Below are 19,786 nucleotides of genomic sequence, written 5' to 3'. Positions count from 1 at the left end.
ATCCCAGCACTCGGGAGGCAGAGCCAGGCGGATCTCTGTGAGTTCGAGGCCAGCCTGGGCTACCAAGCGAGTCCCAGGAAAGGCGCAAAGCTACACAGAGAAACCCTGTCTCGAAAAACCAAAAAAAAAAAAAAAAAAAAGGCATGTGTCTCCATGCTGGTGATGTCCTTGAACACACAGAGATCTGCCTGTCCTGTGATTGGGATTAAGGGCGTGTGCTACCACTGCCAGACTTCTGCTATGGCTTGCTATTAGCTCTGACCCCCGGGTAACTTTATTTATTAACGTACAAATAAAATCACATTTCAGCACAAATAAAATATCACCATAGAGGCTTTTTACCTTTCTTTCCTTCTGTGTATCTTACCTTCACTGCTTCTCATGTCTGGCTGGCTGATGGCTGCCGGGCTTCTGGCCCCAGGCATGTCCCTTTCTCCCTCCTTCTCTCTAGAGCCTAGATTTCTCCTCCTCTCTATTCTCTCTGCCTGCCAGCCCTGCCTATCCTTTCTCTGCCTAGCTATTGTCCATCCAGCTCTTTGTTAGACCAACCAGGTACCTGAGGCAGGTAAGGTGAAACAAATTCAACACATCTTTACATAAATAAACAAATGCAGCATAAACAAATGTAACACATCTTTACATTGTTAACACAGGCAACATAAACAAATGTAACACACCATCACATAGTTAAAGTAATATTCCACAACAGATTCATTTCGCATGGACTTGAATGTACAGGCATGGCTCCTTTGTTGGCTGCTAAGAAGATGTCTACCATTACCAAAAATCCTACATTTGACTTTGATAAGTAAATGCTATTTATGGCCATTTTTATCCACAGACAAGAAACTGTTTCATGGAAGCAAACCTATAGTGATAGTAGTGGCTAGTGTTGTTGGAGGTTTTTGCTCTTTTCTGGGGGCCCTGGAGTCCTCCTCCTTCTCTGGCTCCTAGATCTTAGATCTCCTCTCCCAGATTTTCTCCTTCTATATAGTCTCTCTGCCTGCCAGCCCCACCTGTCCTTTCTCCTGCATTGCTATTGGCCATTCAGTTCTGTATTAGGCCATCAGGTGTTTTAGACAGGCACATTAACACAGCTTCACAGAGTTAAACAAATGCAACATAAAGAAAAGTAACACACCTTAAAATATTCTACTACAGTTAGCCTTGTAGTACTGTATGGTGGTATTTTATTTGTACTGAAATTTGTACTGTGATTTTATTTGTATGTTAATAAATAAAGTTGCCTGGGGGTCAGAGCTAATAGCAAGCCATAGCAGAGCTGGACGTTCGTGGCGCATGCCTTTAATCCCAGCACTTGGTAGGCAGAGCTAGGTAGATCTCTGTGTGTTCAAGGATACAGCCAACATTGGAGACACACGCCTTTAATCTCAATACCATAGAAGACCTGGAGGGCTGTACATACAGGCAGTGACGAGGCAGTCATTTGTTTGGGTTTACAACCAATGAGAAGGCAGAACAGAAAGTCTATATAAAGACAAACAGACAGGAAGTACGTCTCTTTCGGAGAGGTCTCTTGGCTGAAGAGGCTAGCTGCAGCAGGCAGTAAGGCTCTTAGCTCTGATCTCTTCTTGGCTTTCTTCTTTACATTGGTTCTGTGTTTCTTATTTAATAAGATAGTTGGTTACATCTACAGTACTGTAACAGAATACTTAAAATAACCTACTTACAAAAGTGCAAAGATTTATGTTTGCTCAGAATTTTGAAGGTTGGGCCCATGGTCTGGCTTCAGGGCTTTTGGCCAGATAGGTCATCATGGTAGAATTGTGTGACAGCTGCGGCCTGATTACTTTGTGGTGAGGAATGAGAGAGAAAGAAAGACATTGGGATCTTACAGTTCCCTTTGACAGTGTGTCCCTAAAGACCAGAAGACCTCCCATGAGGCCCCAATTCTTAAAAGTTCTGCTACCTCCCACAGGCTTGAGACCAAGTCTTTCACATATGAGCCAGGATGGAACAGTTACCCAAACCATAGCAGGTGGCTTTATACGAATCATCTTTGATTTGGTGAGCTTCAAATGATATGATGGAGAAAGGACTGAGGTACAGGGAATGGACAGTGAAGGGACACAATGTAAACCTCAGGAGAGATGAGGACCACTTTACCATCCTAAGAGAGATATTGGAGGCTTTATGAAGTAGGCTGCTGTATTTTCTTCCATGAGCGCATCTGAGGCAAAGGTTCAAGTCGGAGACAGAAGATCGTTCTGAATCAGACAGAACAATGACAGGAAGAACAGCGCAAGACTGCGGTGTGGTGCTGGAAAATTATAGCTTTTATTGTTAGAGCCTGTGTAGCAAAGAAACATTCCATCAGCGGCTCCGAATTCCACTCTGAAGTTAGCACAAGGAGGAAGCCATGGCATCTGTGAGGTTTTTACACAGGTTCAAGAGTAAGGAAATATGTAAGAATGAAGGGGTGTGTTTCAAGTTAACTGGGCTATCGTAGGTGGAATTTGGGTACTTCACAAATATGACCCTGAAAGACTGTATGGAATTTAACCACAAAAGGGAGCAAATATGTGAAGAGCAGAAACCTTTTAACAATTTCTATGGGTTCCCTGAAGTGAGCTGTTCTCAACTCAGCCTCACACTCCCACCATGAGTTACTTCAAAATCTCAAAGGACAGGAGGACCCATTCATTGGTACTGAGACACTTCTTGTAGAGTACCTAGGGTTGAGAATGACCAAGAGCTAGAATCTACTATAGAAATGTCTCCTCTTGTCCCCATCCTCTCTCCTGGGCATTTCACTTCTTATGATGATTAAATAAGTTGTACAAGGAGTTTTTCGTTTTGTTTGTTTTTGTTTTTCGCAATAGGATTTCTCTGTGTAACAGCTCTGACTGTCCTGGAAATCACTTTGTTTGTTTAAAGATTTATTTATTTATTTTGTGTATGAGCGCTCTATCTGTATGCACACCTTTATGCCAGAAGAGGGTATCAGATCCCACTATAGATGGTTGTGAGCCACCATGCGATTGCTGGGAATTGAACTCAGGACCTCTGGAAGAACCGCCAGTGCTCTTAGCTGCTGAGCCATTTCTTCACCCCCTGGAAATCACTTTGTAGACCAGGCTGGCCTTGAACTCACTGACTCCGGAGGGCTGGGATTAAGCCACTACTCCTGGCTGTACAAGGAATTTTAATTGTCTCACCAATATTTTAATCCACGACAACAAGCAATACAACATTTAAATATAATTCCTGAATGTGAGGGAAGAAAAATGTGAACAGCCATTTTCCTTTGCTGACTTAGTAGTCTCTTAACCATACATAATTTCTTTTTGTTTCTTCTTCCCCCTATTAGATATAACATTTCCTCATCTTTAACCAGCAAAATGACTACCATTTGACCATAAAGATAATTACGTGTGAAAGTAAGCTAGGTGGTAAGGGAAATAAAAGTTCTGGTTTATGGTTCCCTTAATAGATGCTGTTTCCAAGATATTTTTAAATTTATTTTTATGGCTGAATGTGTTCCAGAAAAGAAAGTTGACTTTTTTTCTTTTGGAAACTTATTTCTTCTATCTAAGGATTTGTAAGATCTTTGGCTCTTTTGAAAGTACTTTCCGAAGTGAAGATTTTTGAACCACTAAGGGATAATTATCTAAGATTTTTTTTAAAAGGCAGGCGGGGGGGGGGGGGGAGGTAACTGGAGATTTAGCTAGCATCACACAGAGCCAGCCAAGGCCCAATTTACAGAGCACAGTGCCAGCTTTTAGGCCCATGAGACCCTCTTACCCTTAACTCAGCAAGTACTGGCCACATTCTAATGCTCATTATCCATCATTATACACATTTTGACTTCAGATACACACTTATTTTATTTCAGAGTACTTGTTTGGCTTAGTATGTGTTACTCTCCCAGTTCTGCATTAATGTTGATTATTTTTTTAACCAAAAAGTTCAGCTTTCAATTATTATGCCTTTTGTTTATGAACTAATTAATACTTTCTTGGTTGTTTACAACATTCCCAATAGTTTTCATCTTCAGTTTTGCCAAGCACCTGAACCTGTTTTCCAAAAATCACAATTTCTGCGGAGAACAGCTTGTTCTATTGGAATCGCTTGAAATAGTGTCACAGTGACTCTTGGAGACCAGTGAGCCAGGTGTGGTGCCATGCCCGGCTCAGCTGGTTATTGCTCTTGGCTTTGCCACAATTGGTGCTGATTGCATTAAGCCCATGTGACGTATTTAGGTTTCTGCTTGTCAGCAGAGCCCATCCTGCCCTCTTTCTGCTTGTCCTCACACAGGCTGTTAAGCATCACAACTTACTGCCTTTCCCATGCTAAGGTTCGGCTCCTGGCCCCTGTCTCTGTTCTGTCTGTTAGGTTCTACTACCTCACACACTATCAGACGGGCAGCCTTGGAACGAAATTCTGACCAGAGGATTTATCCTTTTCTGGAGGAGTTGTTGCTAAAATCCATTTCAAATCACATGGCTTTGAAGATGAAGTTATTTACTGATGACTCCAAGCTTTCTTTGAAGGCTAACGGGGCTTCATAATAAAAACCAAAATTTGATAAACATGTCTTTGAAATAATTTAACTGTAATACTTTATATAATCATGATGTTGTAGACACTGACACTTATTTAGTGCTGACCATATTGTATGTGCTGAACAATTTGCATGTGTTATCTTAGTTGATATCACAGCAGCTCTGTAGAGATTTCTCTTCATTCTCAGTTCTAGGATGAGTCACAGAGACATGAGCACGTCCAGCAACACTCAGCTGCTGGATGATGAAGCCACGGTTGGAAACTTAAGGCATCTGCTCATAGATTCTGCAGCTTGTAGTCGCCATTCATTGTAACAGAAGAAGGAGTTGTAAATGGTAACTAAACAAACTCCTCTCGTGGAAAATAACACTATATTCTCATCTTCTTTTTGGAGTCAAATTAATTGATTGTGAGGGACATACCTTGTTAACTGTTATTCATGGGTGTGGTCATTTTAATGTCTTTTAGAATGTAAAATCTATATCTTCTTATTCGTTCAGAAGATATTATTTGGGCAAACATCTACTATTTGCCAAGCTACATATGAGTAGAGCATATGGGTAAGAAAGAATGGATTTCTTTTTTCAGATTGGTCCTCCTCAGATAAAAGATGTGGACTCAGAAACAAGTGTATGGTAAATGTCATGATGGGACATACATGTAGTTGAAGGTTGAGGAGAGGGAGAGACATTCCATTGCATTTATGGCACTCTGTCAACGTGACCAGATGTTCACACAAAATCCCCAGCAATTTGGCTTCTCTGGAAAGAATCAAAAACTCAAATTTTAATCAAAACATCTCTTTTTCCAGGATATGTATTGCGACTTAATAATGTAACATGGGCCAGGGAACCTTAATAATATAACATTGAATGACTTGCTTAACTTCCTTGTATTTCAGTTTCCCCCTCCGAACACTAAGAATGGCTTTAGTAAGAGAATTGTTGTGAGACTTGAATGAGTTTGAGTTCTTTCAAAGAATATTTTATATGCATAATATATATTAGTTATATATAATAAGTAATATAGAGGATATGTAATATATAAGACTTATAATATAATACTAGCTATATATGTGTAATATATATATATATATATATATATATATATATATATATATATGGTTGTAAGTAAACACTGATCTTCAATGAACTGTCTTTAAGGACAGCATGGCTATCTTCTTTCAAATGGACCAGGTAATAATAATAACTGTGTATACTGACAGAGCTGCTAATGTACTCCAGCTAGACCTAAAGGATCCTGGCTAAACGATATGATGGTCATTAACAGTGTGGGGACCAGGTGAAGATGAGAAGGCTGGGGGGGTGTCCATGGAAAAGAGCCTAGAGAGGAGCAGGAAAAACAGACATGGCTCTGAAGAAGAGCTTTGTAAGCTCTAGGAGACCATAAACATATCTCAGAACTCGAGTGTGGAATATGACTTTAGTAACAATAGTAACATTTGTATTAGTAAATAGTAACATTTGTATTCCAGGCAGATGGCTCCAGTGCCACCAAAGGCAATGGATTTGAAGGAAGTAAAATAAGTGTGGCAAAGCCTATGGAGAGATTATTGCCATGAGGCTGGAGAGATGGCTCAGTAGTTAAGAGTGTTTGATGTGCTTGTAGAGGACCAGAGTTCAGTTTCCAACACTCAAATCAAGCAGCTCAAAACTACCCAGAACTCCAGCCGCAGGGAACCCAATGCCCATGTTTATCTTCCATGGGCACCGGCAGGCACATACATATAAATGAACAGGCATCTACACATAAATAAACAATAAATAAATTATTTTAAGAGGTGATTATTACAATGATTTCACTTCAGGAGAGATCATGAAAATAGGATGGTAGTGAAGAGAAACAGAGAAGTGAGCAGATTTGAGAAACATGTCCAAGCGTTTACTTGAATTTCATGTATCCAAATTAGTGCCACATATAATCTTAAACATAATAAAAAATAATGCCTATACTTCTCTGAATTGGAGAAACATTTCCATAATCATTGAATTAACAGTTTAGTGGGGGTAAATTCTTTTCATTTTGTTCTTCCTAGGATTCTTAAGAAATTAATAAAATTCCATATGTTTTATAATATTCTGGTTTGATATTGGAGCCAAGAAGTAAAAAAATGAATTTATTTTGAAATCAGAAATTAACATCATTCAGGGAAGAAAAACGTCCTTTATAATCACATCCAGAGGCAAAAAAAAAAAAAAAAATTTAAAAGCAAGCAAATTATCAAAAGAAAATAAATATTTTAAAACAGCCAAAGCAGAAGCCTGGACACATTTCAGCAGAGCAATGTCTGGAAATTTTAATGTCTTCCTGACAAAAGTTGTCACTTAAAGAAGAGGAAATTCAAGTGACTTGTGAAGGTCACAAAGCTAACAACTTGTCAAAGCTCTTGCCTGGATCTGGTTTCTTTTAATGCATGCATGAGGCGTCTGTCTCCAGGTGAGGCTGCTGTTGCTATTGTTCACAGATGGCTGGCTGGCTAATCAGGCTCTCTCCACCCTGCACAGCACGACTGACATTTTGGACTGGGTAGTTTGAGCTGTTGGACAAGCTCGCGTGCACTGTAGACTGTGACAGAATTCCTATCCTCCGCTCACCAGATGCCAGTAACACCCTCCTCCACTCACAGTGCCGATATCCAAAACTGTCTCCAGACATTGACAAATATCCCCTCAGGGGAAAATGGCCCCAATTAAAAACAATTGCTCTCAGGTCTTCTCTGTCCTTGAAATACCATCAACTTTAGCCAAGAAGGGGAAAAAAATGGGAGAAACTGCACCGTTTCTCATACAGATTCTAAAATGTCTGCATTATTATTTTTTATCATGTTTGTGCTCTTTTCTCCGAAAGTTAAGCACCTGTGTGCCTTTTCTCAAAGTCGGACTTTGTTAAGATGATGGTGTCCGTTTCTGCCCTCAGTCAGGTTTCCCCAGGCTCAGCAGTGCATTGCATCAGTGGGGGCTGTCCTCCCAGCTCTCTCCTCTGGTTTCCGGTGAATTCTGCTAGTGAGGGTGGTGGGGGGATGGCAAAAGAATGGGGTTGGTGAAACCAGAAGCAAGGTTATGATGCTGTGTGACTTCCGGGGATCTTAATCCTGCTAGTCAAACCCTTCCTCTATGGTTCCTCTTGGTTCCTTCTTCTATCACACAACCTGGATCTTGGCGTTTTCTCCATCCTTTGCAATGTCTTCCTGCTGCTAGTCTCTGGTTTACCTCTCGTTTCCATGTGACTGGGTATACTTTCCCCACCATCTATGTAAGTAGTTGACTCAGAATGAGTTATGTCTCCCTAAATTCCCTATTTTAAAGCCCTAACTCCCATTGTGGAAGTATTTGAATAAGGAAGTAAGCTTATTCTACTCAGAGGAAGTTTAAGAGCGGGAAAATTGATCTGCGGACACAGGAGTCAGAAAACTGGTTATCGTTAAGAAAACGCTAAGTGAGTCAGTGAACTGATACATGTTTCTATAACTATTCAAACTAAAAGCTCTGACGGCAGTTTCCAATGTCCAGGGTGCAAATACCCCCACTGCAGTGGATTGTAAGCTACAGCAGACCTTAGTAAATAGACATACAGAGAGATACAAATGTGACTGCTCTTCTCTGACTAATAGGATTGGGAGCAGCATTAGGGAGCAATGTGGTGTGTTGAGAATACCATCACTAGACAGTCCTTACACAGTCCTACATGCACAACCCCAGAGTTCCACACTTAAGAGTTATTTATTTTGTTGCATGTTACATTTCAGTAAAACGTAAAATTAAAAGTGCATTTCCATGAACTAGGAAGAAAACATACTTTGAACTGTTGTGTCCCATAGGAAGATCCAGAGTGGCACCAGGCACCAAGGCCTCTAAGACTGAGATATAGGCACTCTTTTGGGGGGGGGGGGCGGTACTTATAGTATATCTGAAGCAAAACACAGACACCATAAAGATAAAAAGATGGTGATTTGCACAGCTGGATCATTCTTAAGCATTTCATCTTTAGACAATCTCATTATCAGTCATTGATATCCCTGATGAAACAGATATTTAAAAGAACAAATCAGTGTTTTTGAAAAATCCCAGATTCACTGCCCTACTATTCTCTTGTCACTCAGAAATGAAGTTATTCCACTGGCTGGATCCAGATGAATGTCACTAGAAGCACAGAGCCACCTGAACACAATGACCAGACACCAAAAAAGCATCAACGTAAACACTGTTTTTATTTTGAGAAAAAAAAAATTACACATCCATTTTTTTCTTATGTCCCTCACATTTAAATATGCTGAATACGTGTGAAGATATCTGTAGTCTACCTAGGCAAGACATTTTAATAAGACATTTGCTCCTGATATTTACAGTACTCACTTATTCAAAGTTACAAAGCCAAGGCAAAAAAACTTAAATGGTGTTGATGATAACTTCGTAAATCCGCCGATTCATTTGCTCCCAATCTGGCAGTACAGCACCATAGAAAACACCAAACCAAGAATCTAGAAATAAAACACAGGATTAATGTGGAATTTAAAGAACAACATGGGGAAAGATGGAAGCTGTCTTTTGAATCTCTCACGGGAAATTAGTCTGCTTGGGAAGAGAACAATACTGAAGCCTGAGTGTTGATCTGTCTCTGTCTCTGTCTCTGTCTCTGTCTCTGTCTCTCTCTCTCTCTCTCTCTCTCTCTCTCTCTCTCTCTCTCTCTCTCTCTCTGTGTCTGCTTCATTGTGCAGTATCAGCTGCTACTACAGGACGTTCTCCCCTTGTGGTATGCACGTATCTTTCTGTAAAGCAGTTCCCTCTGAGTTCTGGGTACCACCAGCCTGTGGGAGCTAAATATACTTATTGATTCTATTGAAAGACCATGGTCATCTGGTTTGGATCATCTGCACAGAAATCAAGGAGTCTACAATTTCTCCCACTGAAGTTTTAGACGATGCTTAGATGTGAAAAAAAAAGTATGTACATTTTTTTAAGAAGGGGGGAAAAAGCACTTGTAAACTATGGGGAATAGCTTAACTCAGGAATTTTCTTTTGAAGTAACAAAACACAATTGAAAATCTAGGGTGTGAATTCCATCTCATTAGTTCTTCTAAAAGTAAAAAACCTCCGAACTTGCTCTAATTGACTCCACAGTTGGTGACTTGAATGCTTTGGTTTTGATGTAGAAATGACAGAGTAGGAGTAGTTAAGAAGACTCAGCAAACGGCACCTTCCTCTGCCCCAGCCCCTTTCCAAGGAGACAAGGAGTGGGTGTGGGGAGGCAATTTCCATCTACACTGCACACAGATTAAAGAATTTAATGAAACACTTTCAAATGGTAGTTTATATCAGCATTTTATCACTAATATCACACTTCCTTCATTTCTTCATATCTGTTAAGAACATTTATGTTCAGAAAAACAGAAAGGGGATTCTTTAGATGTGTGGACAAACTCACAACAGACTTGCTGGTAAGTGTTTATACATAGACTCCCACATGCTGAGGCTGTTTATAAAGATGTGGTAAGATGACCATTTCTCTGAACTGCTTCGTTCCTAGGACCTCCTGTGAGGTTAACTTTTGTCCTATTAAGTGATGAATAGTCCATGTTATTTGATAATTTTTCATTTTGTGAAAGCGAAATCACCAAATGCTGACCACTTTTTAATAATAATAATAATATAATCTGCTTGTTTATGTCTAGATAAGGATTCCAAATATCTGCAGAGGAATTTTTTTCACAGAATTAAGCATGAGCATCTTGTATGAGTTTCTAGTATGCAGACTGAAATAAGCCCTAAAGGTAAAGAGCATTAACAAAGCCTCCACCTAAGGTCTAAATAGGGAATATGATGTTTTCCTTCTGAGAAGATTGTTTATATATATTTTCTTCATTGAGTCTGTAGAGCATTGCTTTGATTTCCTTAGAAATGTTTATGAAAAGAGATTTTTCCTCTCTGTGCATCTTTGTGCTTCCTTGAATTTGGAAGCCAAAAAGATTTAAGTGCTGAGATACTCATCTAATGATTCAAAGACTAAAGTCTATTTGGAGGCACATTTCTACTGATTGGGGACCAGGGGGCCATTTGCAAAGCTCTCTTTCAAGTAAAGTAAAATAAGGCACCAAATACTTTTTTTTTTTTTACATCAAACTCTACAATGGAAGACAGGCTTTAGATTGAGAAATCAAAGAGAAGTATCTTAACAATTAGTTCAATCAATTAGTAACCATATCTACACATAGTCCAGACATCACAATTTCACTGGGCTTACTAATGATTACACATTATGACAGTACCACACAAACTCCATAGTGGTAAATAACTGTACGTAAGGTTTTTTTATTCAAGGGTTTCACTTGAAAAACCATATAGGAGAATTAATAATGTCCCTAAATGTGTGACAGGTACATGACGTATATGACATTCATAAAATATTGATATGTGCTATTCCTCTTGCAATCTTATTTTCCACTAGATCTGTCTAGATTCTTGGCAATAACTTTGGCTATGATATGCAAGACACCAATCTTTCTAATCAATCATGTCCTTATTACTTCTGACTCAGCTTCAACAAACCCCTCAAAAGCATACGTGAGCTGTATTCAGTCATAGGCAACTCTCTAAATTTGAGTCTAACATGAAATATAATACTTAACCTCACTTAAAGCCTGCTTTCTCAATCTTCATTAGTCAGTTAATGATTAAAACCCAGATCTCTGAGAATATTAACCTCCTGCTCTACCACCAAGCTATATCCTTGGCCATGATCATTCCTTTACAATCAAGTCCATCAAAGCGTAAGTGTGTGTGCACCATGTGTTTCTATGACCAGGGGTAGACATGTGATTCTTTATTCGCCCTTTCAGCCATTGTCCACTGTTTCTAAATTAGCATGAAGCCAGAATGCTAAGTAAACCAACAAGGGACACAGAACAAACGGCAGAATCAAGAGAAACAGACCTAATGAATGCAAAGTAACATTTGACTTTGACTCATCTGGGCTATGAGAAGGTAACACATATGTAACATATATGTTATATGTATTTGATGCTAGTAGTACCTAGTGTTTTCTGATCCAGGGCTGAGAAATTCCACCAGTAACAACTTAGAACATTCAGTGACTTTACTCTCAACCAAAATCCCGACCAAGCAGTCATGCGGCAGGAGGCTGGAAAGCTACTCAAGAGCCCAAGGGGCACTGCCCAGCATTCCGTGAGAATGAAGCAAATGCCACTCACTCAGCTGCCATCACCAGGGAAATACCACACAGCGCCTGAATTCTTGCTACTGTATTGACATATGCTCATGAGCCATTATGACTCATTTGACATCTACGTTTCTCAAGAGCTGAGATAATTCCACCAATGCTCCTTTGAAAATGTCTTATTTCATCTTCTTTGCAAATATGGGGAGGCCGCATAAAAGTTGCCCAACAGGTTGTAAAACGAAATGCCAAGAAAGTCCATCAAGATGAAAATCTGATGGAGAGTATGTTTTTAATTTAAATGATTAAATTGATGGAAGGCTCCACAAGCTTCACTGCTTTTTCTGGAAACATCTCCAAGTCTGCTTATTGTATCTAAACTGAGAAAATCCAAGGCAACTACTTCTACTCTTTAGAAGTTGTTAGATTTCTCTAGAATGAGTTAGAGGCAAACCATTTCTCTATTCCTTTGGGTTCAGCTTCTATTTTCTGTTTCAAGATCAAGGCTGGAAATGACGAATTATAGCGTTCCTTTTTTTTTTTTTTTTTTTTTTTTGCTTTTGTGTCTTGCTTTCTACCTCACTTCAGAAAATTTAACACTTGTGCTAGTTTTGATGCAAAAGGGATACCTACAAATGAGAATTATATAGATGTTAATTTTTTTTCTCAAGAAGACATTTAGAAACAGCAGCCTCAGGCCTTCTTGGTTTGTAGGACTAGAATCCTACCTGTTCCAGACTCAAGACTGGCTCAGAGAGATGTTGCGCCCCAGAGAAGTGTGTACCCAGTGCTTTTTAAGGGCCCTTGCTTGGCTTACCATAAGCATTTGTTACAACCCATGAGAAGTGGAATGAACGCAGAGGCAGTGACACTGTTATACTGTACCTCAATAACGGCCAGTCCAAAAGCGATTCCAATGACGATGATAATGTTCTTCTCAACCATATCTTTTATCAGAGAAAGGCAGGTCTATTCAAACAAACAAACAAATGCTTTTTAGTGAAATTTTGATCTCATATTTATTCTTCTGGTTGACTTTTGATATGGTTACCAAGGTGGGCAAAAAGGAATTGAGCTATTTCTTCTACTTCTCACTTCAATCTTACTCTGTGTTAGAGAGCATTTGAGCTAAAAAGCTGTGCTTCAGCTACATAGCTCCTGAATGTGGGGGAATGATAACCAATAGAGTGGCACCAGGTCTACCAACCACTCCAGGACAGGCCTCATGTTCAGGATAGCTGACCAATATAGAATCGACTCCACAGTTTCTTTGGGTGCATGCTTTTATTTGGTTACAGTTTGCTGGGATTTTTTGGGGGAAGAGGAGCATTATTTTGTTTTCTTGTACTGGGTTTCTGGTTTTGTTTTGTTTTGTTTTAAGAACTTAAAATTGGGAGGGTAGGGTGGAGGATTTGGAAAGACTTGGGGGAGGAGAAGAATATGACCAAAATTCATCTAAATTTAAATTTTGTTTTAAATAATAAAAATATAATAAAAAAGAAAATGAAAAACTAAAATCATTTTGTGAAAATTTGAAAATAAATTTACACCACTATATCTCCAAAACTATAATTTTTAGAATCAAAAGATCATAATTGTATCTTCTCTTTGGATTATTTATTTAAGAACTGGTATTCCATTAACTATGGATTATGTGGGTTTGTGACCTGTAGCAGGGAAATCTACTGTTGAGGTTACAGCTGAATATAGTACAGATGTTCCTCTTCAAAACAAAGAGATTCAAATCCTTTAAAAATAAATATGAGTGCTATTTTTTAATCTTAAAAAATTATTATATATACTTTTATGCTACTACTTTAAGTAAGAAAGAGAATTTAGGAAGTTATTTCTCTGGTACATTACTTTAAAATATATTCAAACCAGCCTGGAAATCAAATTTTACAACATGTCAGGCAAATTCTAAACATTCCAATAACTGAAAATTACAAGGATAACTTTTTAAAATGGAAAAACACTGTGCAACAGAATCTGTATTGTCATGAACTGTCATCCTTGTGACACTCATATGTTTATGAAGACTGACCAAATCACGCTACTAGCTAGAAACAGTGAAAGGTCTCTCCAAAGCTGGAAAGGTCTTTCCCAGACTCCATTCTTTAATGGGATGGACCTCTCCATTCACTTCTAATCCAAAGCAGCAAACATGTGAGATTAGCGTGTCAGTTAGGGTCAAGAGGGAGATGGATGACCACGTCTATTGATTCACATTCATTATATCTGTCTCCTCCTGCGCCCAGGAAAATAAGGTTATCTTGGCAAAAGAGACGGAAGAAAATAAAAGGAAACATGAATAATGGTCATTGCAGATTTCCTATTTTTCCAGACTTGCAAATGACACATGGCAGATGGAAGTATTCAAAGCATTTATGACCCTCCTTTTAGGGTACTAGGGCAGCTGTTGGCTTATACTCAGCTGAATTATGTGTGAACTTTCAGTAAATATCTTCTTATAAGGGGTTTTCAGAATGTATCTTAAGGAAAAACATCTTTCTACCGAGTCTTTCATAGGAAGTAGACATCCATGTCAACAGAGCCTATGGATTTCCTCCTCCTCCTAACTGGAAGCTACATTCATCTGTACCAGATAATAATTTCCATTCTACCTTGGGAATCGTGTTTTGCTAAATTTAAGCAGGCAGGAGGGTATCAGATATAAAAGGTAAGAATGCAAAATTGTAATTGCTATTATTTTTGACAATGAAATAACATAGTAAAATTGCAATATGATAACTTCTTCCCCCATGAATTACTATAAAGATGAGCTATACCAACGCTGCTCCAGAGCAGAGCCTCATTAACTCCAGAGATAAAGGTCAGTAATCCAGAGGAGAGAATTTTTTCCCTATGATTTGATATTTTCTTTCATTTATTAATGACATCAACAATTAGTAAATAAAAACAATGCCAGATGGAAAATAACCTTTGGGTATGTGAGTTCTAGGAGGATGTGTGGATATCTCATGACTAGATAATAATTTAAAGGATGCTGAAGCCTTTTTTGTTTTGTTTTGTTTTTTTCAGACAGGGTTTCTCTGTGTAGCTTTGGTGCCTGTCCTGGATCTCGGTCTGTAGCCCAGGCTGGCCTTGAACTCACAGAGATCCGCCTGGCTCTGTCTTCCAAGTGCTGGGATTAAAGGCGTGTGTACCACCGCCCAGCCCGCTGAAACCTTTTTGATGCTGCAACAGTATAACTGAGATAGAGTAGTCTCCAAAGAACAGCAGTTTAAAAAGGTTCAACTTTAATGCCAATTGTCATGTGTGTACTAGGCATTTCCAGGTGGAAGGAACAGCTTAGGAAAAGCCTTATTGTGAGGGGTACATGTGAGGACCTCCACGAACCCACATTCTGAACTTCAGTGATTGACTTAGAGGGGGACCATAACATTTGCACTGTCTCCTACTCAAGCACTTTAGTTATCTTTTGGAGCTGTCTAGTTCTTTTTCCTTTATTCTCTATATTTGATAATCAGTTCTGTGAGCATAGATTTTATACCTTATGTACATACTGATCTCCAGGGACTAAATGACAGGACTGTCCTAAGCGTTCACTGCTTTGGATCATTTGTGAATGAAGAATGGATCGCCAGAAGGCCTGGCTTACAGGAGGTAACCAATAGCCATTCGATAAATAGTCATAAATTCTTCATTTAAAAAACACAGGAAAAGTAGAAGGTGATATCCACAAGTCAGACATTTAGGAAGTATATAACACAGAGAAGATAGAAACTCACCTTTTAAATTTATTTCAGATATTCAAAGCAATTTCTCAATTGCAACAATAAGTAGATAAATTAGCAAGTATATTTAACATCTAGAAAGTAAACCCCTAAATATTACATCCTTTATTTATATTTACATGGGTTCTTGGGAAACAGTATTATGACTAGTAAAAAAAATACAGACTTTTGAAAATTAAAGTAAAAATATTAATTTCCAGAACTTTTAGTAAGATAGAAAAAAGTAGAGATTAGTAATTATAGTCACCAAAGGCAGAATAAAATAAACGTTTTATGTTAGTTTGTACTTGACCTAACTTTGATCCATGAAAGTTGGACTGAAGTGATGTGAAACTCACAGATAAAAATGCTTTCATTTTAAAATATCTTCTTTTATATTTAATAAAGATTAGTTTTATATTTGGATAATTGCTGTATTTTCATATCACAGTTCCCCTGGTGCTTGCTGTATTTTAAGTGTCTACAGAGACTGTCATTGTGAGAAGAAGACAGCAGAATTAATGTGCTAAATTTGGATCTTGTTCTCACCTGTTTATGCACACTAGTTCCCGCATAAGGAGTACACTGAGAAGAATCTGATGGATCTGGACATTTACATGACTCTTGAGCGTTATTAAAGTTACTTCCCCAATCTTCAGCTCCCTTGACCAAGCCACAACATTTAAGCTGTGAGGAAAGAAAGAGAAGGAAGCACAGGCATTAGCAAAACCAGAAACATTGTCACCCACTGAACTGTCCTTCTAAATGTCATCACAAAGATGTGTCTCGTGCTAACATACAGATTTTATTTTATTTATGTGTTGTATGTGTGCATGTGCGTGTGCATGTGTGTGTGTGTGTGTGTGTGTGTGTGTGTGTGTGTGGTGTGTGCGTGCATGTGGGAGAGTATGCCAGTCATGTGGTCACAGAAGCCAGAAGAGAGCATGGGATCCGATGGAGCTTCATTAAGGGAGTTATAGCCAGCTGTGAGCCAGCTGTGAGCCAGCTGTGAGCCAGCTGACACGGACCCTGAGAACTGAACCCTGGCACTCTGAAAGGGCAGCAAGTGCTCTTTCTTAGCCACTGAGCCATCTCCTTATGCTAAAACATGGCATGTCAACTTACCCATACAGAGCACACATACACACAATTCAGATAACAATAAACTCCATTTTTTAGAAAGGAAGGAATGTTTCACTTTGGTCTGAACAGCAATAAAAAGGAAAATGACTAAGACAGTAAAAGCTTGAAGAAACTGGAAATAGGGTTTTAAAAAAAACTAAATAAAGTTCTTAACTTTCGGTTTTCAAAGCAAGAGAAAGAGTGGAGTCTGGGCCATGCACCCCAGGTTCACAAACATGTCAAGTTCTCAATTTTAATATATGTGTATATATAGTGATATGTATACATCTATCTCAAGGTTTTTGAGAAATTTTCAAAATAAAATTTCTATCCCAGGATCTCTGGACCAGAGACACATGAAATACCAAAGAATTCCAGAACTTCCCTAGGATTAAATTTTCATAGAGATCTTCAAAATAGGAAAGTAAGCACAAATTAAGGAACAATGTTTCAGAAAAATGTCACAGAGATGAAAACTCAGACTAAACTCACTAAAGCAGAAGAGGTTGTGGTCATGCTCCAGGAAGGAAAGGAATCAAGCCTGACTCAGAACGCTATCCATGAAGAAGAGAAAGCAATCATCTCCACCCTCTCCTAAACTTGTCTACTAGAAAAAGCACTTCATGAAGAAACTATTGGGAAAAGCCAGTAAACAACAATAACAACAAATACTGATATTCCCGGTATGAATGTAATCCCAGCAGTCGGGAAGCAGATTCAGGCAGGTATCTGTGAATTCACGGCCAATCTGATGTATGTGGTGAGTTCCGGGATAGTTGAGACTATATTGCAAAACACAGACTCAAAAACAGATAGATAGATAGATAGATAGATAGATAGATAGATAGATAGATAGATAGATAGATAGATGATAGATAGATAAAATGTCTGGGCATGTGCCTTTAATCTCAGCACACTTGGAAGACAGAAGCAGGCAGATCTCTGAATTTGAGACCAGCCTGGTCTACAGAGTGGGTTCCAGGATATTTAGGGCTACACAGAGTAACCCTGTATTGAAAAAACAACCAATGTCTGGGTTTAACTTAAGGTCCACACCAGAAGAGCGAGCCTACCCTTTACACTTCTGGATCTGGGTAGCCAAGAACCAGAGACCGAATATCCCAGAATCCTAGGGTAGAACCAAATACAAATAACAAAAAAAAGTAATAATAATAAATGAAATGATTCCTAATGACATTGTGCTATACTCATAGATCAGTGCCTTGTCCAGTCATCATCAGAGAGGCTTCCTCAGGCAGAAGATGGGAGCAGGTATCCATAGCCAGACATTATGTGGAGAGAGAGTCTAAACTGCAGGTCTCCATCAAGTCCCTCTCCTCGGAAACTGGAGAACGCCCCGGAAGAGCAGGAGGAAAGACTGTAGGAGTTCAGAAGGGATGGAGGACACCATGAGAACATGGCCCACCAAATCTACCAAGCAGGACTCACATGGGCTCACAGAGAAAGAAGCAGAGAGCTCAGGGCCTGCATAGGTCTGCATCAGGTCCTCTGAGACTATATTGTGGCTGTTAGCTGGGTGTTTTTGTGGGACTCCTAACAGTGGGAGGAGGTGTATCTCTGACTCTTTTGTCTGATCCTGGGACTCTTTTCCTCCTACTGGGTTGCCTTGTCTAGCCTTGTTAGGATGTCTTTTACCTTGTCTTATTGCATCTTGTTTTGTCCTGTTTGGCTGTGATCTTGGAGACCTGCTCTTTTCTAAAGACAAGACAGAAGGGGAGCACTGTGGGATGTCTTTCTACTCACTGTGAATATGTGTTGCTCTGATTGGTTGATAAAGCCATTTGGCCTAGGGCAGGGCAGGAAGAGCCAGGTGGGAAAATCCGAGGGAGATAGTGAGAGGAGAAAGGAGGGGCAGGGGAGACGCCATCCTGCCATCCAGGGAGCAGCATGTAGTGGCACACAGGTAAAGCCATGGAACACATGGTAACATATAGATTAATAGAAATTGGCTGATTTTAGTTGTAAGAGCTATAAGAGCCAGCAGGAAGGTTGAGTCATAGGCCATGGTCATACAGTTCACAATTAATATAAGCCTCTGTATGTTTATTGGGGTTATCCTGAGCAGCTGTGGGACCAGGACCAGGCAGGACACAGAAAAACTTACAGCTACAGGGGAGTGGACCTGGGAGAGAGGGCAGGTGGGAGGGGAGCTATGAGGAGTAGATGGAGGGAGGGAGGGAAGGAAGGGAGGAGGGAGGGAGGGGGAGGGAAGGACGGAGGGAAAACTATGGTTGGGATGTATTGCGTGGGAGAGGAATCCATTTAAAATAAAAACAATAAAAGTGAAAAGAAAGAAAAAGAACAGACTTCTAAGAGATAACAAGCAAATATAGCAAAATAAAAAGATGAAGGAAAAACTTTCATATCAAACTCATACACAGCAACCCAACACGAGGAAGAGTCGCAGGAGCAGGCAAAAGATTCAGAGACCCAACTTGTTCTCACGGTCAGGAGTCCTATAAAATACGAAGCTAATCGGTATAACCTACACACAGAGGACCTGGTGTAGACCATGGAGGCCCTGTGCTTGCTGCTTCAGTTTCTGAGAGACCATAAGTGCTTTGATTAGTTGACTCAAAGATAAGTTGGTTTGGTTAGTTGTTCTCCATTCTCTCTGACACTTCTCCCTCTTCTGTGGGATTCCCTGGGCTCTAAAGGGAGGGATTTGATGAAGAACTCCAATGTAGACTCTTTCTCTTGGATGTATTGTATGAGAGAGAAAAAAAATCTATTTTTAATTAAAAAGAAAACCAAACTCACAAAAAAATAGGAGAGGAACTTTCGTTCAATAGTTGTAGTTGGGTGGCTGTACTAATCGTATTTAAAGCCCATCCTGCCCACGTTTCGGTTGCTGACAGTGGGACCTAACCAGCAGATTTGTTGTCAAGACAAAAATGAGAAAACCTGCATGAAGTGATAGTCCCAATGCTCAGCGTATAGAATCTGCTTTTTAAAACACATGAACTGCTATAATTTTGTTTTAACTGTTATTGCTTCTGCTGTGCTCTCAAGTGAATATGATCACACTCATGTCATTATCAACAATTTAGATCAAGACTGGGAAAGTAAGCGTCAGACACTACAGAACAGTGGAGGTGCAAAGGAGGCCCAAATAATGAGTTTCAACTAACAAGTTCAACTGAGACAAATGCAAGGACTTGCTTGGGCTTTGGTTCAAACAGGTGACT

The 19,786-nt window shown here is 39.4% G+C and overlaps 1 protein-coding gene across 2 annotated transcripts in view; it reads right to left on the bottom strand.

The window, feature by feature from the left end:
* Positions 1–8,430: 8,430 nt before the first annotated feature.
* The window catches only part of Tspan8 (tetraspanin 8), a 36,487-nt gene continuing 25,131 nt past the window's right edge, over positions 8,431–19,786 (bottom strand). For both annotated transcript variants that reach the window (XM_076553928.1, XM_076553927.1), the window contains exons 7-9: positions 16,005–16,142; positions 12,604–12,687; positions 8,431–9,025 (exon numbers count right to left, since the gene is read on the bottom strand). In XM_076553928.1, coding sequence (XP_076410043.1) covers positions 8,972–9,025; positions 12,604–12,687; positions 16,005–16,142 — 276 coding nt within the window. In that variant the 3' untranslated portion in view covers positions 8,431–8,971. The remainder of the gene's footprint in view (positions 9,026–12,603; positions 12,688–16,004; positions 16,143–19,786) is intronic.

This window comes from Peromyscus maniculatus, chromosome 18, assembly GCF_049852395.1.
Source record: "Peromyscus maniculatus bairdii isolate BWxNUB_F1_BW_parent chromosome 18, HU_Pman_BW_mat_3.1, whole genome shotgun sequence".
NCBI lineage: Eukaryota > Metazoa > Chordata > Mammalia > Rodentia > Cricetidae > Peromyscus > Peromyscus maniculatus.
This window is presented reverse-complemented; position numbering and strand designations above follow the sequence as displayed.